General features: G+C 40.4%; 1 protein-coding gene across 2 annotated transcripts in view; it reads right to left on the bottom strand.

Moving 5' to 3' along the window:
* galnt9 (polypeptide N-acetylgalactosaminyltransferase 9) overlaps positions 1–25,675 on the bottom strand; it is a 96,797-nt gene that overhangs the window by 38,128 nt on the left and 32,994 nt on the right. For both annotated transcript variants that reach the window (XM_044365268.1, XM_044365276.1), the window contains 2 exons: positions 17,860–18,034; positions 6,762–6,959 (listed from right to left, as the gene is read on the bottom strand). In XM_044365268.1, coding sequence (XP_044221203.1) covers positions 6,762–6,959; positions 17,860–18,034 — 373 coding nt within the window. The remainder of the gene's footprint in view (positions 1–6,761; positions 6,960–17,859; positions 18,035–25,675) is intronic.

Raw genomic sequence — 25,675 nt, 5'->3', positions numbered from 1 at the left:
ATTTTTTTTCTCTAAAGTGACCGATGAGTGGCTTTATTCTTCTTTTTGGAATGACGCCCGGGGTAAGTTCACCATATAACGTTACACACACACACACACACACACAGTAGAGTCAAACGTGTGTCTGGCACTTCAGCTTGAGAGACATGGCAGTAGGAAGTACTGTAAAGTGGAAGGTACATTATGATTCATTGACTCCGTATTAAAAGAGTACACTTAGCCATAGGCTGTGTGAGCCAAAGAGAAAGGTGCTTTTAGGTTTAGACCCCAAACTGTCTGGACTGTCACCATGAAATGTTACGTTGAAAATCCTTGATCAGTTGCTAGATAAAACTCTGATGCCAGAGCAACCCACTTAAACCACTATATATTCAGGAAAACGTACCACTTTTGCATGACATAAATTGTTTTGATGGCCTTACATCCATTGTAGTGTTGAATTATAAGTTCCACAAAAATAGACTATTTTACAGAGACCATGATGTAAATTATAACTGCTTTTTGTTAATAATGCTCACTGTTAATAAATAAAACCCTCATGAATGTGTAGAAGTGCTCTGTCAAGGACAACTGGACTTGATTTAGATTCGTATGTTTCACCTCTTTAGGCTTCTTGCTTGAATGTTTTAGTTTGTATTCTTTATGACAATAATCCATCACTGCTTTTTCAGGTTACACTCACTCATCCTCTTTGTCTCTTGCTTATCTTCAAGTACTTTATGTTACGTTATGTGACCTCTAACAAAGTACAGGGACCAATATGACATGACTGCACATTGCTAATTGTTCAACGCAAACTTGTTTTATGCTGTTATGTAACTTTGCCTAAAATTATCCATGCGTTCCAACTTATATAAATTTTCTGCCTGACGTAGCCTTGCACAGTCGTGTTTAAATTATAAGGAGGTGACAGGGAGGCTTTCAAGTGCCATTATTTGCACTTGCTGTGCAGATAAAAAGACAGATCCAGCACACCCTCAGCCCCATTCACCTCATCCTTTCTCCTCTCTTGACAAGTGACCTACCTTGCCTGTACCTTGCCTGTCTGTACAGTGCAAACTATGTGCAGTGCTCGCTGACTGTTCCCTTTAGAATAAGCTTCTTGGCAATGTGAAAACTGTTTCAATGTTTAAGTACAGACTCAGCACCTTAAGACAGATGCATATGATGATGAAGCTAAAACTTCTGGCTGACCAGATTTGCTATGTTTGCTGTGTGTGTTTCAACACAAGACAAGGTATAATGTTGTAAAAGAAGCATGTTCATACTGATTATAGTCAGAACTATTGTGGGTTATGTATTGGTAATGTTTAGTGGGAAAAGACAAAACAAATTATAGCAGAGTTTGGTGCTTCTCTCATTTGTATGTTGTGCAAGGTGATTAAACATACAATATTAAGGGATGAAAAAGTAATTCCCCCACTAGAGCCAATTAACTGCAGCCAAATTAAATGAATAATTAGAGCCAACTGTTACGGCAAAATGCAGAAAATAGAGGCAGACTATAACATACATTTCCACTCTTGGTTGCGACAGTTTAATTCCCAACTCACTATTTTGGTGCGAAGATTCAACATTCATACAAAGAGTAATCAATCAGAGATACTAATTTCTCCATCGACAAGAGCCTCGATAGACTTTAAAGTGATGCAGTCAGTTTCCTACCTGCCATCGTCAGTATGTGAAATACAAGACAGTCTCCAGTGGCTTTTTTGCAATATTTTGTAAGCATGAATGACACACAGAGCCATTGTTCTCTCTGCATCATCACTTTTTCTCATCTGGAAAACCTCCTGCACTGTTCTGCTGGCTCTTTGTACCTACATGTATAAAGCATTGAGAACCCACGTCTCTGAGGGTGGCGATGGCAGCTTGGGTGAAAGTGTGTACACCAAAAACAAGAGGACATCACAAGAGTTTGTCACAAAATAACTTTTGGAATGACAGATTGACAGATTGAATGACAGATTGACAGTGGAATCCTCCAGTGGATTTCTCATTTAGAGTCATTAAGGTTAGTTATTTTTAGTGTACAGATGGTCAGCCTGCAGGGCTCATCCGTCCCTCACACCCCTTAATTTTGGCCCCAAGATCATTTGCTTGCAGTATGCAGTATGAGCATCTGATATATCTATGCAATTTGGCAAGATAAACACTTTAATATAAGATGGCTTAGTTCACTCCCAGATGAGGACTTTCCTGTTGAATCTGCTTTTTGAACCTGACATCTGGCTTCTCTGTGACCCCTCATTTAAAAAGTGAAATTCCAGTCCTGACGCTTTAAGTAAGGTATATAAAAAAATGTAATAATAGAGTGACTATCCTAAAAAAATATATTTTTAAGGGTTAGCCATCAAAGCCACTACGGAGGAAAATCTGAATTATATAGCCATTCCATGGAAAGCTTATATCCCTTTTCTCCTCCCTGCTTCATGTTCACACCATACTCAAATGCATTTACACCTGTTGGATCTTTTTCAAGTATCGGCTTAAGCTTGATGCCTTGATTGAAGTATCTTCTTCAAGCACACCCAGGCAGTGACTGAAGAGAGTATTGTACAAAACAAGAGTGATGCTGTGATTTTGCCTGAACATGATTTTAGGCCACAACAGATGATAATTTCAGACATTTTCAGTGTGTGACTTACTGAAGTATTACTCTCATCCAAATAGATGTCTTCCCACACAGTCTCCAGGTGATTTGATCGAAAATTGAAGTTTCTGCCATCCTGTTCTGTTCCTGTCAATAATTGCTGTACTTGTCAAAGAAAAGCTTCTAAGGCAAATCTCCAAAACTGTTGCAATCGTCAACACTCTCAGAATGTGGCAGTTTTTGCGCCTTCTTGTACCCTTTTACTCGCTTTGTTGTTGAATGTGTCCAAATGGCCAGAAAAGGCTTTGAGACTGAGTTCTGAATGGCCACAGAGCATCTGTTGTTGATAGGCAGAAACCTTGAGGAAGCCAGCGGGTGAATGATTTCCAATAGAAATCCACACAGCCGACACACTTTAGCTGGCCCTTGAGGCGATCTGTCCATTTGCAGCAAAGTGTCAATAGTGGAACACAAACCAGCTCTGCAATGTCTGAGGTTGTTGTCTTATCTTTCCCCTATCTCGAGTCCAGCAGTTAATACTCAATAATACAAGATTTTCACAGAGCTTTGATAAGACATCCAATATTTCATTCCACCGTATAAACTCCTCATCACGTTATTTGTTTGTATTAGGCACCATGTATCAAATGAAAGTGTTACTGCTTAGCTTACGCCGAGCGAGGTAATGAAACTCTGGTTTGGAATTTAGTTTTTGTGGCCCTTGGTCAAACTGAGCAATGTCTGTGAATGTTTTAGCTAATAGTGTTTTGGGATGTTCAAAGTCATTCTGGCATTAAGCATCAGTTTGTTTCATGTTTGCAGCTTCGTTAAAATGCAGCACTTGAAGTGATACAAATACAATCAAAAAAACCTGATTCTGATTCCTACTGATGGGTTTAGTGTCAGTTGAAAGAGTTATGGCATAATGAGTTCGACCCTAAAATACTGCAGACATTTGAACTCCCATCAGCCACTGTGCAACCTCAGATGTCCAATCAAAATAATAAAGTTGATCAGGCTTTTGGCTCTGAAACAACCTGGCAAAGGAGCTTATGCTACTAATTAATTCATGTGATTGCTTTTACTTTAATTTTTAGTATGACTGTTTATACTCTTCTGGCTTGTCCTTGATCTTGTGGTTTCTTTTTGTACTCTAATTAATCCCAAAAGTGTGATTTTTTTTTTTTATTGCTGAAGTGAGTGCAAAATTTGATTAAAAGGACTACACAAATAAAGGTGACGGTGAAGTTCTAAGTGAGACACACGTAATGGATGAAGTGTTAAGGACATCTTCCTGACATTGAGGCATAGTTTTGTTGGCACAATCCACGTCTCAGTTGTCTCAAATCTTTCTTTTTTTTTAATAGTCCCTTCCCTCATTTAACCACTTTTCTTTATTAATAACTTCCCTCAGTGATTCTTTTTACTGGATGACACAGAATGCCCATCTGGCTGCTTTTCTATTGCTGATCCCGACCTTTGATCCCTCTGATGTGTTGCAGTATTTTTGTTACTTTCCATGGTTCTAAAAAAATTCTCAGTGGTCCTGACTATACGCTGCTGAGGCCATCATTCAGCATCTATAGCCAAGCATTGAATTTTAGCTTGCTATACCTTTTCTGACATAGTTTAATAGCATCCTAGTTTGAATCCATTCATATTTCTGGGTGTTTTGCCCTCAGTTCTGAACTCAAGATTTTATAGCAGTAAAATTGCAGTGACAATGCACCAGGCTCACAGCAACATTTGCAATCCAGCAGTGCCATGAATATGGAAAAGATGAAAACCAATAGCTGAGCTGCTTCATGCTGATTCTGGCTTGACCTCACATAGTTGGCTCCTGCACCAGCTTTAGATTTACCACATTAAAGCAAACATCTATAGCTGCAGTTCCTCCATGTAAAGCAGCAGAGGAAGTTAGCTGCTGTATGGCCGAGGTGTCCTTCAAGAGTTTATAAATGGACATACTACAGTATAAGGTCCTGCATGTGTGCATATCTAAGTCATGATAGCTCATACATTTTCACAGAGCCATTTGTTTCCTTGCATATCCCACTGAGAGCCATGCATTCATGCATTTCATCAGAAGGATCAGAGCTCAGGGGCAGCTGGAGTAAACCTTGCACCTGGAAAGCAACAGCAGTGTTTTGTTAAAGGACATTTTAATAGGCATGACCACACTGCAGGATATCAAGCTCAGTGGTGTATACCTATTCTCATCTGTTTTTTAAAACGTGTTTGCTCATATCTATTCTAAAATAGAGCCCAAAAAGAGGTATTGAACATTGACAAGTAAAACACATCACATGCATTTTTGCTGCTACACCTCTCTCGCTGATTTTGAGCAGATTCCAGTTACTACTTTCTCCCTGTCTGTTTGTTACTGTGCCTTCATGTTCAGGCAGGCTCAGCCACGCTGCCGTGGCAACAAAATCATGGTAATCTTCTCTATTGACTGATGTAAGATTTTCCTATTGTTAAGGCACTGCTGACCATTTCTGATTTGTGCATTCGAACAGCAGATGCTGGTAGGCTGCATGCTTCAGTATTTGGTACTATAACATTGCCAAATGGTGACTCCTGGTCTTTTACTGTTAATACTGATGAGAAAAGATAGACGAGTCAGAGATCTGACACTTAAAATGCAGGAAACTGTTCTTCTTTATATACATTTATACTGTAACCATAAAGGCTAAGCACATTTCCACTGTAGTCTGACTTAAATTTGTTGGTCTCAGTTACTGGAGAACCTGAATACTCAACAGTATTAACTCATTTCAACAGATAAAGCACTCAGCATTTGGCTCCATGGAGTCCGTAGTCTTATAGTAGCTTGCCCTGGCTGAATAGATATTGACTGGAATACAAGACCATTTCCATGCAAAACATATTGTAATCCTGTGCTCTTTCTCAGTCTATTAGAATGACAGGCTTTTAAGGGCAGGCTTTTATTCCTAACTTTTAATGTTTTTATAAGAACATTTGCTCGTATTTAAGTAAGAAGCCTTGAATTAGCTTTAAAATAGCTGTTATTACTGTTAATGCAGATTTTACCTGTTAACTGATAAATTCAGCATAATGTACATTTCCACAGCACAAATTTCAACTACAGAGTTATGTCATCAGCATTTGGCTGCCGAGTTTCTCTTTTTCTCTATCTCTCTCTCTCTCTCCCATCCAGCGGCTGTAGTAATTATGATCTGTGGAAGAAACGCAGTTCAGATGACGTCAATATAAGATGACAATTTGCTTTATTAGGAGGAGGAAGTTTGGGTGGATGGCTAGATAGTTAGATGGCAAAGAAGACTTCACTGCAGGAGACTGCTGTTCACTTCCCGTTTTTAACCATGAGTCAGGACATTTTTTTAAAAACCGTAACAATTATTGTTGTGGTGTAGAAACCAGGAACGAAGGAAGTAGAAACCACATTTCAAGTGATCATTTTAGAGATCATTCATTTAGTATCATAGACAGTAGTTTACCAGCGATTGAAAAAACAGCAAAGTAGAAGCGATTTGAATTAATTAGTAAATGAAGACAGTATTCCTCTTAATAAAGAGAAACTCAGAGCAGCAAGTATGACATGTGTACTTATGGATTCAGTGTTGTGGAAATACAAACAGGTTACAGGTGAAGTGAAATGTTTCTTAAGTAAGCTCATGTCTGCAGATAAAGCATTCTCTTTAGCTTTATGGATTGTGCAGGTAGTGTTACTGCAGCTTGCCCTGGACAAACAGATGTTGATTGGAACATAAGACTCTTTCAATGCAATATGATACTCATGTGCTCTTTTTCAGTCTATTGAAATGCTAAATGATTTTACCAAGGACACAATTCTAGGATTATACAGAAACATAATACAAGCCAGAGCTGTCCTACAATCAGCGACAGTGTAATGGAATGCCCTGCTCATATTCAACATACAATTACACTAATGACACCGCATCGCTGTGGCCTCATGATCCCACATCAAAATGAAGATATTCATCATGGTAATTAGACAGTTTTCTATGCAGAGGCTTTATTTGTGTGTTTGGGTGGCACATCAGACGACAGAGCACCTTAGTTTGATGCTTCCACACATGAATAAGTCATATCCCGTGGCTATCCATATTTCATCAGACATCCTCATCTATAATGGACGGTGTTCACCAGCCGAGGCCCTCACCTGATAGGGGCTGTCTCATCGCCCTTGTCCAGCCACTCCTGCGGAGGGATGATGTACATACACCACAGCCCCCAGTTGTACCCATGGGCGGCGTTGGCATACTGCTGCACCTCAAACGTGTTGTACTTGATGTTGTCTATGGCGGGCAGAATGATACGGGTGTGATCCTCCTTAATCCGGGTCAGAATGGGTTCAGCCCTTTGGATAAAAAAAAGAAAAAGGAGTTAAGAGCTGAATTTCTACATCAAGTATGCAGAAGCTTCACCACACAGTGGAAAAAGGTGAAAAAAGAGAGTGAGGAGAGAACAGTCTGCTACAGGGCAAATAATAAAGCTGTGCATATTTTCAGTCTGCTCTGTAGAGGTTTGAAGTATTAATATTGCAACAATGTTAGAATGAATAAATCTGGTCAGGAATGACCAGGTGGATAATGTAACTGAATGTAAATGTTGCTTTGAAAGTTGTGAATGTGATGCAGGAAATCAACCCGCATATTTTTAAAACATATTGTGTCACTGAACCTAATATCAGAAAGTTATTTACTGTGATCCTGATTCCAGAAAACGATGCCAGGAGCAGCTATAGACGACTGCAGATGTCATCTCAAATTTCACTCCAGCGCTGCATTTACATGGGTTTTCAGCATCGATGCAGTCCGTCGAATCAGCATTTATTCAACATTCAAAACGATTGCCGGGATTCGTTTCCCTCGACTGTTTATGATGTGAAGGTCTTGCAAAATGAATTTTCCATGGGACAACAAATAATATCATATCATATTTTATATCTGCTGCTCATGAAAACGGAATGTCAAAATGTGACACTTATCCCGGCAAGAGACTTGATAAGAGGTAAAACCTGATAAAGCAAAACACATCAAGTGAAAAGAGAGGTTTAGACTGCTACTGGGAAAACTATCCACCCTCTTTCTTTTTTTTTTTACCCCTGCATGAATGGTTGCAAGTTAGTTTTTTTTTTCTTTTTTTTTTTTCTAAAGCCTTGCTCCAAAAGCTTGCCGCACTCTTCATCTCATAGCTTTTGCTCCAGGGCTGCTTTTACTAGCACACATTCTGTTAGAGCACATCAAATAGAGAGCAGGAGCTGTATTCATGAAACATCTTAAGGCTAAGAGTAGCTCTTAATGGGCCAATTTAGGAGAAACTCCTCAAAATTATGGGCTTGTCAGCCCCAACTTTAATACTTTTTGTCTTAGTTCATGGGGCATTTTAGCACTTGGCGCTGAGTCTGTGGAAAGGGTGATAAAGAGTCCTAAAAGTGGCTGACATTGCATCAATCCCGACATGCTTTCTCTTGATGCAACAGTCCAACAGTTTATTTCCTATAGATCTATTATAACAAAGAAGCTGGTGTCGAGACCGTCACCACCAAGACCAGGGCTGAGTGAAGGACAATATAGATCAACGGGTGTGGTGATGATTAAATACTCTCTCAGACAGTCACATCACAAGTCTCATAGCTCTGGAACAGTTGTGCCAATCTTCAAATACGTTTCAAATACTTCTCAAAGCTTCACTGCAACACATCTATGTGTGTTTTGTTTTGGATTTTTCATACAAAAACTTAATTTTATTCATTAATTGGTTGAGAGCAGATTGTCTGAGAGGGATGTCCTCTGCCCATAGAATCAACGTCACTGGGCATTAAACATTTTTAATAGTTAAACAATGATGTGGGCTATATCTGGGTTAATAAAAGTTAGAAATGGTTTATTATTGAGTCACATATCTTCATACTTTTGGTCATTCATGTTTAATATGATCGGCCCGTGACCCAGTCTCACGAGAATACACGTAGTTCAGCACAAGAGTTGAGAGCTAAGGAGTGCTGCTCGCTTTGAAAAGCAACAGGAACAAAAGGACAGAAATGTGCAGAAATAATTTTGCTTTTATGTTGGCGTGTATGTTCTATAACACTCATGTAAGAGTTTTCCTCATAGAGTACTGACAAGGACTGTCAGCAGCTGATTACATCCTGGAGTTAGCATTAGCATTAGCCTGCAGTCCCACGGTGGAAACTGGAGCAAAGTGCATCAGATGGAATTAAAAGTTAAGTGAAGAATTCAAACTGTTTATCTACAAGATCAAGATTGTGTGTAGAGGTATGTGTGGTTATTCTGTAGCAACCTGGTGTCCTCAGGTGGTTTAATGAAGGTAAACACAGTGAACAGCCGTCCGTAACCACACCATGCACTTTTCAGAGTCTGCAGATTTATCAACATATCTGTCCCACTGCATTCAGATGCTGCAGGGATTTAATGAGCTGGAGAAGCTTTTCATACAGTATAAACAGCTGTGAACAACAGACACTGTACGAATCACCCACATTCATTTATAGATCAATGTAGACTGATTTACTGACTTTCCTGCTTTAACCACATTAAACAATATTTTCTGTACTGATTTTGGTTGGAGAGTGTTTAATTGAAATAACTTATTTATATTTCAAGCATTAATCTGTTATTGCAGCACATTTGCAGCAAGAATTTAGTTTGCTCTTGTTGATAAAATCACCAAAGCAGCAGCAGATTGACGTTGCCCAAGAAACAGACGTGGTTCTGAGAGGTTTGTTTTCAGGGCAACATCTGGGACCAAATTTCAACCAAAATACAACAACTTGCTTTGTGCTTCTTCATTTGAATGAAACTCCCGCCTGTTTGCGCCTCTCCTCCCACCTGTGCATAGTGTGCTCTGCACTGGTCACCAAAATACCACACAGATGCACAAAGAGAGTTTCAAGGTCAGAAAAATACCAAACTATCCATACCAAACAGTGCTGCTTGTACTGGTCATTGCGCCTCTACAAGAATAGTGAAGTAGTGAAACAGTTTTAGTTTTTTAAGTGAAATTGTTTATTTGTAACCTGTTTTTAATGATGTATGACTTCAGCAGGAAAAAATGGGCTTGGGACTGAATAGCACAGACAGATTAAGTATTGGATGTAGTATTAAGAGATGTACCAATTCTTTGCTGGTTTTGGTCCTTTTTATGGGATTTATTTAGTGCTGCAATGGTTAATCAATTAGTCAATCAATAGAAAATTAATTGGCAGCTATTTTGATAAATAATTATTCATTTTGAGTAAACCAAAGTAAGTACTATAAACTAAATATCTTTGGGTTGTGGACTGTTGTGGAAAAAACAAGACATTTTAAGTTGCATCTTTTATGGACCAAACAATTAATCAATTAATTGTGAAACTAATGAACAGATTAATTAATAATGAAAATATTTGTTTATTTGCAGCCCTGTTGTAGACTGGTATATTTAATATAACATTCACAAAATGTGTATTTTTAGCTACACATCTTAATTGTGAAAATGGTGATTGTATTTTCTGCCTCTCTATTGTTATGATGAACACAGACCAGACCCCTCAACGTATCATGAGTCATGACATCATCAAAATCAATTATGCCAACCTTGACTTTCTCTCTTAGCTTTAGAGTCCTCTCCATTCCCAACAGTTCAAGCTGCTCTCAGCACCTTTGTTAATAGGTCTTCAGAGAAAACTGTTAACTGCTGTTTTACTGCCATTTACAGTAGGAGGACTTCAACTGGTGAGACAAAATGCTTCTGATGTGTTTGTGTGCTTCTGTCTCTGAGTCACTGGAATGATGGTCTATGTCAATGCCACATACAGTAAGCTCCCTCTGCTATTCAAAGGCTTGGCTGAGGGCAACTGCTCTTGAAGTCCATATGCTACAGAAGGAGTCAGTGCCAGTGACTCCAGCATCCTTGCATGATGAAGATTATACATTTGTATAATCATCCTCATGCTGACAGATGATCTCCACCACATCTTCAGAGCAACTCTACATATGATCAATTCTTCATATGATATACTTCTAAATTTAAAAAAAGAGGCTGCAATTATAAAATGATAAATGTATCTCTCACAAACACTCCCACACTCCAACTTTCCCTCTGTCTTTCCACCCACTGACTTTCTTCACCCTGTTTCTTGTCCTGTCTCTCTCCCCCCATCTATTTCTCCTCAAAAAAAGTGAAACCCATTTATCTTCCAAAAGCAAAATTACTACTTATCATATGAAGGTAGGGGACAGAAAGTACTGAGGGAATGGATCCAAATTGAACTATATGCGATGATGTCAGTAAAATATGAAGCAGTGCTTAGAAAAAGTCATCATTTAACAACATGCGAGTAGTTGTTAAAAGTACTACAGCCTTCATCCTAATAGGCTGGCAGACGGCTTTTTCTGTCACACAACCAATACAAAACAAAAGAAAAATCTGAGTTGAAGGTGGAAATAACCACATCACTATTACTGCTGAGGCATCTCACTTGTAAAAGAAGGGGTAGACATTTTGGAGTATTTTTGTGTGGATTAAACAAAGATAAATCTTGTTAATTATTGAGCTTTAGAGGTGCTGGTGAAGTGGATTATTTGACATTTGGACAGAGCCAAACTAGCGGTTTCCCCGTGCATCCATTCTTTATGCTAAGCTAAGCTAATTGCCTGCTGGTTCTAGCCTTATATTTATTGTGTAGACATGAGAGTGGTATTGATTTTTTCTTCTAGCTCCCTGCAAAAAATGAATAAGCGTATTTCCCAAAATGTTGAACTATACCTACACAATAGCATTGTAATGTATGAAAGACTTTTTACCCAGCCTTTTTCCAAGAACATGTTGAAAATGTAGTGATCAAAATGCCACTGGGATAATGGTTATAATCTAAAACACTTCAAAGAAATACAGTAGATAGACAGCCGCAAATCACCAAAGCCACACTTACTGGATTATACTGTTATCAGCTGCCCCCATGAAATCAATATCACTTTAATTCATCTCCATTAAATCCTCATGATTGCATTCTGACCAGCAACAGCAACAGAAGACTGAAAGTCTGTCTGATCTGCAGCCGATCCCTTTCTAGCTTGGCTGGGTATGTACTGCATGTTTCCTGGCTGAAATCGGACTTTAACAATCTCATGTGTTTCAGATTTTAATTTGTCCAATTATACTGCAAAAAAACATGGATTGCAAGTTTGTTGATTTCTAATCATAAGCTAGCAAATAATGTGGCATATGGGGTTACACAGAACTTTCACATCCTCATTGTTTGCCAAAACCTGTGCCTGGTGTTTTGAGACTGAATAACTTTCACATTCAAATAGGCTACCTTGATCTGTCAGATAGAGAGACTGCAAACCTTGATTAACACAATTATTTGTACTTTCACTGTCAATGAAAATGTGTCTATTTGGTGGCATCACTAGAAGGTATTCAGACTGCACAATATGCACATATAAGAAGTATATAAAAGTGCTGATGTCTGCTAGATAAACAATAAAATAGATCTAGACAGTCTAGACAGTTAAACTTCAAAAATATACCTCAAAAAATTTCTGAAGATAAATGAATCATTTCTGCATTTTTACGGCTGCAGGTTGTAATACAGAGAATTCTTCAGAAAGAAACTCAGAGAACGTTTGAAGTTTCAAAGCCATTTTACAAACAGTTATTACACTCAATGTGTCACTTCATTATTTGAGAAGGACAGTATGAGCAAACCTGAAGGCCAAACTGTATCTTGTACAGTTTGTGAGTATTCACTGCAACAAAGACTTCAAACTAGCTTTAACATAGCCGTGTTCTTGACTTGTAGCTGAAGTGTTGCTGCTGCTGAATGTCTGTGTACAGTCTCTAACCTTGAGGAGATTTCTCTGCCATCCCTGCCTCTGCACATCTTCCATTCATCTTCCTGCGTCCTTGAGAACCCCAAAACACCCCTGAGCCAGCTAGCAGCTCCTGTACCTCAGGGATCCATGAGGCTGATAAGATAGAGATGCTTTAGAAATGAGGACACATCTGGTTTTGAGAGACGAGCCAGTGTCATTCCTGTCCCTGTATCTGCCATTTCATCTGCATAACACCGAGAGGCTTATTCATCCACATCGGACTGAATCATACTCAGTTCCATATTACAATAGTATTTTCCCCCCTTTCAGTGATGACTCATCCAATATTGTGAATACATGTTGACAACTTCAATTGCCACCCCCCCCACCACCATGTCATTTCTTGTATCGGTTCATACTGAGGAGGAACCCTTTTGATTTATTAACTCTTCATGGCTGACTGTTTGTCTTTCATAATATCCACTACCTTTGTGGAGATTCACATCAGACTATGCACACATTTTGCAGAATTAAACAAATAGAATGGTGTGTCTTACTGGAAAAATCACAAGCTAGGATAAATATCACTACAATCTCAATTTATATCGGCTTGACTCAGCTCTCACTGTGTCTCCTACCTTTGTCCACTGCTGATGTAAAAACCCAGGAGCTCTCTCCTTTGAGATTACATTTTTTATTTAAATTTTACTGATTAATGGATCTTAAATTTGGAATGATTCTGAAGCAGGGAATTATCAGATAATGGGATTTAACTGCACTCAGAATTATGCCCCAAGAGCAGCAGGGGCCTAGATGCCTAAAATAAGATGCCCTTTAATTCTGCACTGGACCTAATGCAGCAGAACATGTGAGCTACCCATGCAGGAAGAAATTCAATTTTCGGCATATGATGACCCAAATAATTAATGTGAGAGGATGCACAAGTATTGTACACATGCATACAGCATACATGTGCATGTGACAGAGTTTGTGTGATGTCTCTTTGAGAAGAATCTAAGCCTGCATTGCCTTGAGCCATTTTTAAGCGCATTAAATCTCTCTAAATATGAGGCCTTGCACAGTCCTCCTGGTTGGCTGTTTTGCAGAGTAGCTCAGACATGTGTAGAGCACATATTAATATTGGCCAGTCGCCTGCCTCCCATAAAATATGCAGGATCCAAAGAAAGTAAAGGTGTCCACGCAGAATTTCAATTCATTATAGTGTCAGGGCTTTTTGAAGTAGATAACGGGATGCGGACGCGTGAACTGGAAAAGGTTCTTACGGCGGAATGTTAGATTGCATACTACTTCTAAAAGCATTTGCTCAGGATGTGGTTGATATGATACAAATGTAAAGGCGGCATAAATCTCTGTCTTTTTCGTGGTTTTGGAGGTATGCCTGGCCTGTACTCTGTGAAGCACTCGGTATGGCTGCTTTGCCTCCCTTCTCGTCTCCAGACAGATATAAACACAGAGACAGACACAGTGAGCAAGAGTAAAGACATGATTTACTTTAGCTAAAAAAAAATATTTCCACAGCCTTCAAGAACTCTGAAATTTATGTACCATTGAACTGAATATAATACCGTTGCACCTGCGTGGCATAATAAGCATATAGAGCTCCATGATATTAAAAAAGGAGCTAATATCAAATATGTATGTGACAAATATTACATATTTCATAATTACAGGAGGCGGAGGTTGGTTTTATCCTTTTTTTACTTTTTTGAATTCCACCAGTTTGTCTTATTCTTGGATAAACTCACCAGGTCACATAGCAACGGAGCATTCAACATTCATCAAAGTGTTGCTTTCTGAGGCATGTATTTCATTACAACCTCCTCACAATGACAATCTTATCTCCAGCACACACTCAGCAGGGAGCAGCTGCCACACTGCTAATCATTAAACGTTAATAACCTGAGATTGCAACTGTGCAGGGGTTTCAAAAAACCAAATAAATATCAATTTCCCCGTGCCTCCCTTCTGCAGCCGTGTGGTTCGAGTGTGGCATACAGTAGGTCCTAATTACAACATGCTCCCATTTCCTGCCATTAATCCTGTTTATTTACAGAGCGAGGGGAGGAAAACGGGTCTTGTTAGGAGCAGAATGGACACCCTCTGTCTCAGGGATGGATGGATATAAAGCACTGGAGGAGATGGATTGTGAGCATTTAGCTGATGCAATACCGCATCAATGATAGGCAACGATTTCATATCCTCATATTAAGGCAGAGTAAAGCCATGGAAATCAGATTCCATCACTCCTCTGGTGAAAACCACCCGCTTCTTAACTCCTCATAAACCAACATGGTGTAAAGGAATGGGAAACAGCTGTCAAGTGCACTATACAGTATGATACAATTATGTTTGCTTTAACAGTAATGCGAACCAGCAATACATTTCAGCTGCAAATGTACAGCACCCCAGGGGGAACGCCATGCCAATGAATCACACCACTGCAGCTGAGAGCTGGCAGCATTGTCTCTGGCTCAGTATGCACAGGCAGTGTGCACAAGGTCATTGAGGGAGACTCACCACAACATTTAGAGGGACCATCCATCTCACTTATCACTGTATGTGCCATGGTGAATAATCATATTATGATAAATAGGGGGCTTCTTCCATTGTAACAAATAGATAGTGTAGATACCACAAGTGAATCTATCTGAATAAAGGAGGAGCAGAGAATGTTGGCACTCATACAATAGATAATGCAAATCAACACACAAAGAAATCTAAGCAACACGAGCAAGCTTCTTGAAAATGTCTGTCATCTCCTGCTTCGCTATATCTCTTAACCAAGAAATCACAGGGATTCTGCTCTACTTTTCATTGACTCCTGTAAATATAACCTCACGCAAAAGCGAATCTGAAGCACCAAAACAAAAAATGAAGGCAGTCAGTTATCAAAGGAAGATGGAGGCGGGCATGTGGGTGAGGGTGTGGGGGGGGGGGAAACAGAAGATATGATGGCAGCAGGTGAAGTAACTCAAAGGAAATGCGCCGACACAGCCTCGGCATGTAAAACAGGGGGTGAGTGCAAGGCTAGCATGAGAAGTGACGAGGAGGAAACCTATACGAAGGTGAATGGGTTATATGGGGGCATGAAAGGCACATCTATTTTTGAGCAAGAACAGATGGGGAAACAGATGAGGGAACCACCAGGGTGTCAATTATGTTCTGTAATGCACCTTGGTAATGATGCAACTTTCTCCCTGAGTGCTGCTTGTTGGCTGGACGGCTGGTCGGCTCCCCTTGTAGCCTCCAGGCCTGAAGTTCCCATTCATGCTATAAAACAGTCTGGCAAGAGGCAGTGATCGAGGTATATCAAATCATCTCTTTGCAAGGGTCAGCAGGTCACTGTGTTTGGTAAATGGCTGACTAATCCATAGTGGACTATGTGTATGTGTATGCTTAATTCATTTCATAAGAGTAATCTTCACACTAAACTTTAGCGCTTTTGTGTCATCTTAATAAACCACAAGAGAAACAGTAAGATTCATATATACTACACACTTAATAAAATAAACATAAAGCATACTTTAACTAGCATGTCAATACCCTGTTTTCATGTTTTCAACCTGTAAGGTCTGATATGTTGGCATGGCAGTGTCAAAGCTACTATCTGTATCACAGATAGTAGCACATCCTCCAGACTACTTCATTTTCTGTGTTAACTTGTTTTCCACTATTTATGCTCTTCATACATATGCATCTACGTTTAAGTTTATCTGATAACAACAAAATAACATCATATTTTAGCCATGTAGCAAAATTAATCACATGTAAAATCATGTTTTGTATTTAAACCCTACTTTTAAAAAAGAAAAAAAGTCTAAAGTGAATCTAAATAAATGTTGTGTAAATGTAATTGGTCCAGGTGAAAATACAACCAGGGGTTTTAACTATGGAAACATAGTCATAATTGCAATGGATTTTTCTTAAAACACTGAAGGTTGTGTAGTATTAAGATTAGGGCTGGATGAATTTAAAGTTGGTCTGAAGTGTCTATGGTGTCTATGAAGTGAGAAAGCTATTGACAAAATCAGTGTACAATAGCTCACTGCATGTTGTACATGCAATGGGGGAAGGTCTAGATGAAATGAAGTTGGTTGTAAGTGTCTATGACAAAAACTAGAAAGCTATTGACAAAAATCTGAAAAGCACTTTTGTCAGTTTTTATACACTTTTGAGATGACTCCTAACTTCAGTTTGTCAAATTCCTGTCTACTGTCGGATAAAGAGCCAGGATTTAATATCAGATAATGAGGAAAAAATAACACCTGTGCAACATGTTCAACTTTATAAGTGGATTAAAACTGATGAAGAGTTATTGAGGATGAACAACACCAAATGTCTGAATATTAAATATGAAAGCTATCTATACAACTGCGTCCTTGTAGCCTGTAAGCCTGTTTATTTATATTCTAGTGAATCTGCCTCATAGAAAGTCATGCTGCTTTGAGTCTGAATGATCTGATGATTATGAGCCAAGAACTAAATTGTACACTGTAAAGAGTGAGTTCATCTCATTGTAGCAGTATGTTTATGATAATGTGTATTTCAATTTGACTTACAAGAAGAGGTGTGATGTTTGTGGTAAATTGTGTTGTGTGAGTTCATTATGTGTTCATATACAAATAATGGATTCATATTTGTTTACACACCTAGTATCCCGTTAGCCAAAAAATCTGAGCTGAATTCAGGGACTGTAAACAATATATAACTGAAATGTTTCACTGTGCTTTCCTCATCCATCCCTCCTCTCCTTTCTTTATCCCTACCCGTCCCTCTCCTGCCTCCCAGGCATCTTCCCAGGGAACAAAAGCTACGCTACATCTTCAAACACTGACAGCATGACAGGCTCAAATTAGATGCCATTTACATGTATTTGAGTGACTTGTTTGCCAGTAAACTTAAGCAGCAGGCAGACATTGGACTGAGACCCCCAAAAGTAATTTCATATTGCAAAATAAACCAAGCCCGCAAGTAAAATAATGTCGAAATGCTCAACATTTCAGCTCCCTCTTTAATTACACTCAATCTTGCCTTTCATAGTGTTTTGCTCTCTCTCTTGTCATAACTGTATTTGCTGGACAGGTAATGTCATTTACTATGTCTTTTTTATTCAGCTCTAACCAAACCCCATTATTCACAATTTATAAAGAGATGCAAGAGGGAGAGCATAGGCTATTAATGATGAACTCTCACTAATAATAAGGGTCATTCTCCTCAAAAGTGCTGACTCAGTTAGAACTTGGCTTGGCGCTACATCAAAATGCTAAAGGCAGACTAAACTGCATATTTCAACGATAATAATCTTACATGACATCCCTCTGTATTGAAACATAAAAAGCAACCCACCAAGGCAAAGGTGAGAGAGGATACAGAAACAGCTTAGACCTTCTTGAGTTAAACATGACCTTTTCTTACCAGCCAGTGTTGAACTCGACATGGGCATCAAAGAAGCCGACGACAGCAGCTGTAGCCGCGTTCCAGCCATGTATTCTGGCTCGGATCAGGCCCTCCCGCTTGCTGTTCCTCACAATCTTTACCAGGCCTGGGTAGCGTTTGTTCACATACTGGTCCAAGTTGAATTTCAGCTCCACTGAAAAGGGGCAGATTAGAGAGAATGCTCCTTTAAGTGACATCCAAATGACAGTGTGAGAACATTAACCAGGCAGCTTTAGGAAATGATATTGTGTTTCCAGGATACCTAACCCAATATTAATGTTGAATGGTTCTGGCCCAAATTGCCTTGCAGTCTTTGACTGCAGTGAAAATAAGTGTTCAATTTAACAATTGTTTGGTTATTTTTACACATTTAGCTAAAAAAAAAAAAAAAGTGTACACAGGATGATAACCAGTGCTGGGCAAATAATGAAAGTTACAATATTTTAACCCTAGTTCTATAAGCAGAGCCCTCTACTGGACTCTATGGGTAATACTCTCCTCCAACCATACACACGCAATCACCCTATCAGGACGCACCTACTGATTACACGTGTCCGACACAGTAAAGCAGCATCTTGCTGCAACTCACATCCAGAAATCACTTCAGCAGATGGGATAGGAGCAGCATGGTCCATAGGTAGAGGGCTCTGCCTGTGCTCATAGAACTAGGGTTACAATATCATAACTTTTGTTCTATCTCACACAGGCTCTGCCCTCTAATGGACTCAGCAGGTACAATAGGCGGACCCCAATGAATGTTCGCCCTGCTGTGACATGTCATCAGACTGCCTCACTGAGCCCACTTGGCTATAGGTAAGTAAGTCGCCACGGCCTTACTATTATTTTATAATCTAAGCCACTTCAGCAGAGCAGTAGGGGGCCCAACCCAGCTCAGTTAATATGAGCATGAAACTGGGTGTAACCATGGCCTAACCTCACAGGGGTCAAAAACCATACAACAGAGACCCTGCACACCTCATTCCCTGAGTCATCTTGGATCACGGGAGAATGCCCCAACACCTGCATGACAGTCAAAACTGTCACCGCTGCTCCCCAAAGCAGTCTGAGAACTGCCTGCTGCAAGGCCATCCATGGGTTCCAAGAGAACAGCACGCATAACATCTTTTGGACCATGCACTGGTTCAGGATGCGGAGATCCGAAATGGGTCTGAAACTTCCCATGTTCAGAGTAAAATCCACTTTTGTCTGTAATGAGTGGGAATGATGGAGACAGCCTGTTTCAGCAGTAGGTCCTGGATTGCCTTGGAGGGAGAATCTATCTCCTCTTGGGAGGATAGACTAATTTCCTTGATGCCCAAGAATGGAGGAGGAAGACGGCAGAACTGTGTGAAAAATCACAAGTTTTTTGTCCATCCACTCTGTTAAGCTGTGATGCCATTCCTCATAAAACTGTGTCAGAGGGCAGGCAGCCAACTGGGGGACAGCAGCCAAAAACGTGTTTTACTCTGATGTGGCCCCCCCTCCCACTGACAGTCATTTCAGTCCCGCAGACCTTCCCCGTACGTAGGCCAGCTTCTGTGGGGGGCTGTCAGCATTTTTTGCCCCATGACGGGCTGCTCCATGGTCATGGGAGGGCTGGTGCTGCGTTGTCTCCATCGAGGTGGTCTGGGAAGTGGCTGATGCAGGGCAGGGGTTGGTGGTGCTCTGCCCTGCCTGCGTGCTCTCCTCCTCTCCATGGTCTTACAGCGATGCACCTTGTCTCCACTCTGGCTAGAAGGTGCGAGCGGCAGATGGCGGCTCAGCTGCACCTTCTCCCCTTCCAGCCTCTTAAAGTGCTGAGTGACAGAGGAAATGGACCTGAAAAGCCCATCCAGAGCTATAGGAACTTCCAGGAAGTCTTCTCTGTCCTTCTTCTGTAAGGCGGTGAGTCCCAGCCACACATGAGAATCAGGTTATTCATCTGGCCAATGGTGCAGCCCAGAAAGCCTGTTTGCAGTGGATGGGGGGTGTCTAGCAGGTATTAGCTGCAGCGACGCCCAACACTCCCAGATTGTTAGCTGCCGCAGCCAGTTACATGCCCAGCTAGAAAATTTTCTTGAAATATTCCAGTATGTCCCTATCCTGCACCAGCAGAGGCCTTCAGGAAAACATGGCAAACTGAAGTTGGTGGTGGATTTCCAAGTATCAGCAATGTTGCAGACACAGACGTGAGGTTGTCGTCATCGTCCATCAGTGAAGCAGCCTCTGCAGAGGCAGCTGCAGCGGCGGAGCACCAGATGAGGCGGGAGACTCGTCATCAATGCAGGGATCTATCTTGAGCCACAGGTCACTCTCGTCACGGCAGAGCAAGATGTCACACAGCCAAAAATGGTCCCACTGTTGCCAGTGTTGAGTCAGAGGAAGTCCTCAGCAGTGAGCACAGGCCTCATCATACAATTCTCTGCGTGGTCCCATCCGAGGCACTTGAAGCAGAAGAGATGCCTGTCAGCAGCAGCGATGAGGCCAGGGTACGATGGGCAGGAGCAAGCTTGGAGCGACAACTCCATCCCTGAAGAAGTAAGATCTGTGAGCAGATTCACCATTGCTGAAGTGAGAAGGATGTGAGTGACTAGACTAGAGGATCACAGGCCCGGATAGCTCAAGGCTTATGACCTTTTCTATCCATAGTAGGTGGTCTTGTGTCCTTTTTGGTCTTGGTTGGCGGAAGGAGAGGCAGAAGGAGCTGGAGGACTCATGAGGTTTGAGGACGCATGTGGGCCGAGGCACAAACATAACAAACAAACAAAATGAAAGAAAAACAAAAAAACTTGTGTTTGGTGTGTGTTACTTACATGATGTATGTGTGTGCATGTGGGTGATATTAAGCAGCAGTGGTGGAATAGTATTCTGTGTATCCAGGTTTGGTTAGTCAGTCATGGGGAGTCGGTGGCTGGGGGGCTTTGGCTAGCTGTAGAATGAACGACAGGGGAGTGTCAACTGTTAATTTTGCTTCCCTTATGGTTCTCTGGCGTGAAGGATTGTTTGTTGCTGTCCTCAGGTATTTCAGTCCTATTGTTTGGTGTCTTTATCTTAAAGTTTTGATGCCTGTTATGGTGTGTATATAATGATTACTGATGTAGGATGGGAGTCTGTGTGCTAGTTTTAGTGCTTTGTTCTGGATTGTTTGCAACTGTTGAAGCTAGTTGTCAGAAATGGTGATCCAGGCAGGGACAGAGTATTCAAAGAGTCGTCGGATGTATGATAGGTAGACTTTGATGACTGTAGAGGGTGATGCACCATGCTTTCCACAGAGGGCTTTGAGATGGTTGAGTCTATTGTTTGCCTTTTGTTCCAGGTTATTGACATGTTTTGTCCAGGTCATGTTGTTTTGGTATGTTACAACGAGGAATGTTGCTTCTTTACTGATACTGATTTTCTGGTTGTATAGTGTTAAGTTGGCACTGTTGTTGGGCTGCAGGTGTGGGTTTTTGGTGAAGAGGACGCATTGGCAGGGTTTAGTTTGATTCTCCACATATTTGACCAGATTTCTATTTCATTTATGCATATGTCAAGTTTTTTGGCTGCTAGTTTTGGGCATTTGGAACTGGACCAGTAGCAGAGGTCAGCGAGGTCAACTGCGAGACTTTGGCTATGGTGGCTGGGGGGTAGTATATATTAAAAATGTATAGTAGAACGAGAAGGAGGTTCAAAACTGCACCCTGAGGAACTCCTGCTTGGGGGGTGAAAGGTGTTGAGATGGTGGAAGCAACTTTAACTTTGATTTGGCGGTTGTTAAGAAAGCTTGAGATGATGGATTGGGTGGGTTTTGGGAGTTTGAGGTTGGTGTCCAGTAGTCTGTATTTGAGTCTGTTGTGCCATACCTTGTCGACAGCTTTTTCTATGTCAATGAATATTGCCAGGGTTATTTCCTTTTTGTTGAAGTTTCTATGGATGTCTTCTTATAACCGAATGATGTTGTTTGTGGTGGCTCTCCCTTTCCTAAAAACTGATCTCAACTATCCATTAAATTTCCTGTAAGACAGCGAACAAGCCAATATTCAAATTGTCAAAGTAATGTCAAAGGTAGGTGCATTACTGTAAGGCTCTACTGAGTAACACCTATACTGCTCAACACTGATACTTATTGGCAGCTCCAAATAGCAAGATGCCAAATAGTGATAGGAAATGAGAGCAATTGTATTGAAAAAAAGACACCAAACTGATGAGCGAGGTAAAAGATGAAAATAGGACTCATGTATTTTTGCAAAAATATGTTTTGATCTTTGGCAGCTTTGAGGTGCTTTTAACTCATAAATCTCATTAAATCAAACTAGATGCATATATCAAGACAAGGCAGCATTCATTCAATTATCCTAACTGAGACAATGTTCAAGGTTACTGTACAGTGTCACTATCTTTGCATTCCACTGCTGATGTGTTTATTCCAGCTGGATTATAACATTTCCACTCCTCTGCTTTCACAGTCATCAATGGAAACAAAGTTTGCTGGGTAAACAGCGAGTTGCACAAATTGCTGTCTGTGTTCTGTTGGAGGATAGACGGCTGTTTGAGCTTCTCCTCTGGGTTACTGCTGAGCGTTTCACTTTCTGAGGGAGAGATTAATAAGGACGCCTGTGGCACACAGGCTCTGAGCAGCACCTAGCTTCTGACTTTGACTCGCAACATAAATCAGCCACTGAAAGTTAAAAAAAAAATGGCAGTCTAATCCCTTGTCTGTGTGACTGAGGAGATGCAGTGAGCGGAAAGATTGTCAGGAGTCATATTCTGTCTGAGAGTCTTAACATATGGCAGGAAAAGAGGGTGCAGGAAAAGAGGGTGCATTTGGAGGCAGTGACCCTTGAAGCATTTAACACCAAATTAAAGCAACCACTGAGTCATGGGCACTTGGTTTCTGTCTGGACTGTAGATATGCAATTTGGTATTTGAAATCAACAGAAAAACAAAAATGCTACAAAAACATAAATGGCCATCCTGAGAGAACTAGACTCATCAAAGTTGGACCTTTTCTCTTTCATCTCTTTGGTATGAAGCATCACAAAGTGGTGGGTAGAAACTAACATGTTTTGTGTATTAAATACTAATCTCACGTAAAACAAAATTGTGAATAATGAGGTTCATCTTAACTGCACTCCCATTTGGATCTTCACTGTTACCAAATCCCTTTGCATTTTAGCTGTTTTGAATGTTGCAGGTTTTAAACCTGCGCAATGGGACTCCATCATCAGCTGACCCTGCAGCTACAATATGATAAAAGCTATTAGAGTGTAATAATTACAGGTCTTTGCTGGGAAGGAGAAAAGTTATGGGCATCCCTTTGATCCTAGCAAATAAAATGCTGGACTGCATCCACGGGAGGAGAGTTATGGAGCAGGGAATACATTTTAAAGGACTGGCAGTGCAACATAGCAGAGGATAAATAACTATCCATCATGCTATGAATTTAAAATGAATACATAGTACATTGCACAAGGAGCATCATGAATTCCTCTGACGAAATGGAGGATTATGGAAGCTCCTGTGTTAAGGATAGATGGTAGAGAGGTATTGAACATGCTTTGGGCTATTTAAACTGTTTTCGTATTCACCTCCAGCACATGCTGCAAAGCTTGAATTGCATCCTCCCACATAGATGCCTCCTATGTGTTCACTAACTACCAGTATACACGTATCAAAAATAACCCAGAGGATTTTCAGTATGATCAGCCAAAGAACTCTCGTTTACTTCTACTGCACTAACCACAGGCCAAATTCTCCTGAGTTTCCAGCTGTGGATTTATGGACTGATACAGAAACAGGTCTGAAATTGATCGCTTTGATCGATCACAAGCAGACTAGTGAAGATACTTATTGCGTAAACTGACTCGCCCACAAGATGTTCATTAAATATTCAGAAATTTGTAGCCAAAAGTAAAATGATACTCCTCATCCAGGCTATCCTGTGCTATAAGCCCTTCAGTGTGAGTAGGAAACATTGGCACTGTGTACTGGCAGTAGATGTGCATTTAGGGAAATAAGCTGTGCAGCAGCATGTCAGAGCAATGTTAAAATGGTTCATGTTTTTGAATTCCTCCACCCTTAACCCACTCTTAACACTGTTATATCCGTTGCATTTAATATTCTGCTCTGGCAACTTTGCAACACATGCTTGATTTTTTTTGACTCACTGACAGATAAATTATGAAAACAACCATCAGGGATACACTCTCTAACACAAATTAAATACTGTCTTTTTAATATCTAACTGCTAATGCTGGTCACTCATTTGACCTGTTCTTTGTTCTTTACAACACTGTTCTCAGACCCTTGTTTAGAGGTGACAGATTGTTTTATGGATAAATATGAAAATCATAGTAATACTTGAGAATCAGTGCTTTTTTAAAATATTTTTTTGTAAGTGTTCCAATGTGTAAAACAAATCTCCTGCAATATGTTATTGAGCAAATCCTCCATTTAGCAGCTTTCATCATATTTAATATATGCAATGTTTAAAGTAATTCAGCTCCACTTGAAATTAATACTACAAGCTGTACTCAACTGGTGCTCAGTTTATATCCTGTTTTCATTATATGAATCATTAAGTTATCAGTTCGGTGGTGGTATTTGCTGGAATTGAATTCTTTAGGGCTCATTAAGCCTTTCCTTGCAGCTAACATGGCAAACAACAATGAATTGGAGTTGTCCTTCCTGACACACACACAGCTACAGCTCGTCATTGGGGATGTGAATTTAGTTCACAGTAGAACCAGTGCTGTGAATAAACCTCTCAGCCACCAATAAATGTCACCGACTGTCCCAGCAAAGGAAATGTGTTGCGGCGACAAGGCAAACATGCTTCCTGTGCGTGATTCATTATGCCAGTAGTGAGTGTGGCTGTACCTCTACTCATCTCGCTGAGCCTTGTTTAAATGAAAGGGGACAGACAGAGCCATCCAGAAAAGGTCAAGCAGTCCAGCCTGCATGTTAATTGTCTAATGTCAGAGCAGAGCGGCTCCCAACAGTTCACACATCTGCGCAAATTACCATCACTGTTGGTAAACGGACAGTAGGAACGACTGACGAATGTGTCAGTTTGCAGATAGTGACCTGAAATTGACCTTTCATTAAAGAAAGGCAGCAGCAGACAAGTGGTCGCTGAAAACATCAACACCTTGTAGTCATGAACCATGATGTCAGTGAACTGCACATGGCACACAATGTTAAATGCCAGTCTGTGTGACACTTTACAGCAAAGGTTACTAAAGAAGTGCGGGAGGTAGGGGTTGTAACGTGAGTCTGAGGGAAATATATGGCTTTTTAGCTGCTAAATACTGCATTATGTTTACCAAATGGTTGTTAACTTTGTCTGTCTGCTGTTTGGTGCTGGGTGGGTAGTGTACAGTGGGTTAATCAGAGCTTTTTCACTGAAAACAGGTGCCCACTGCTGCTGAAAGTGATGCAGTGAGAGTGGTGTGAGTGAACCAAAGCAGTTAAGTTACAGGGCGTAAAACCAAAACAATCCATTAAAAGTCACTAAAATGATCCGTAGAGCTGAGGGGAACTGCAGAGTCGGATGATAATTTTTTGTTTGTTCATATCAGCAACATCTTTTACATTAAACAAAGTAATTTGATCCATTGTTAATATAACAAGTATCGATTATACCAGCTTTAAAGCATCAGAGTTTTCCTGCAGATAACAATAGTTCATTTTAATACTGAAATAATTTCATTATAGATTTCAGCCGAGAGGTGTTGTGGAGGATGAGAGTCTAAAAGTCTTTTACACCCTCACAAGAACAACATTTTGTGGGACAGAGTAAATGTAAAGTCCAGTGAAATTGAATATTATCATAAAA

This window comes from Thunnus albacares, chromosome 2 (assembly GCF_914725855.1).
Source record: "Thunnus albacares chromosome 2, fThuAlb1.1, whole genome shotgun sequence".
Taxonomy (NCBI): domain Eukaryota; kingdom Metazoa; phylum Chordata; class Actinopteri; order Scombriformes; family Scombridae; genus Thunnus; species Thunnus albacares.
This window is presented reverse-complemented; position numbering and strand designations above follow the sequence as displayed.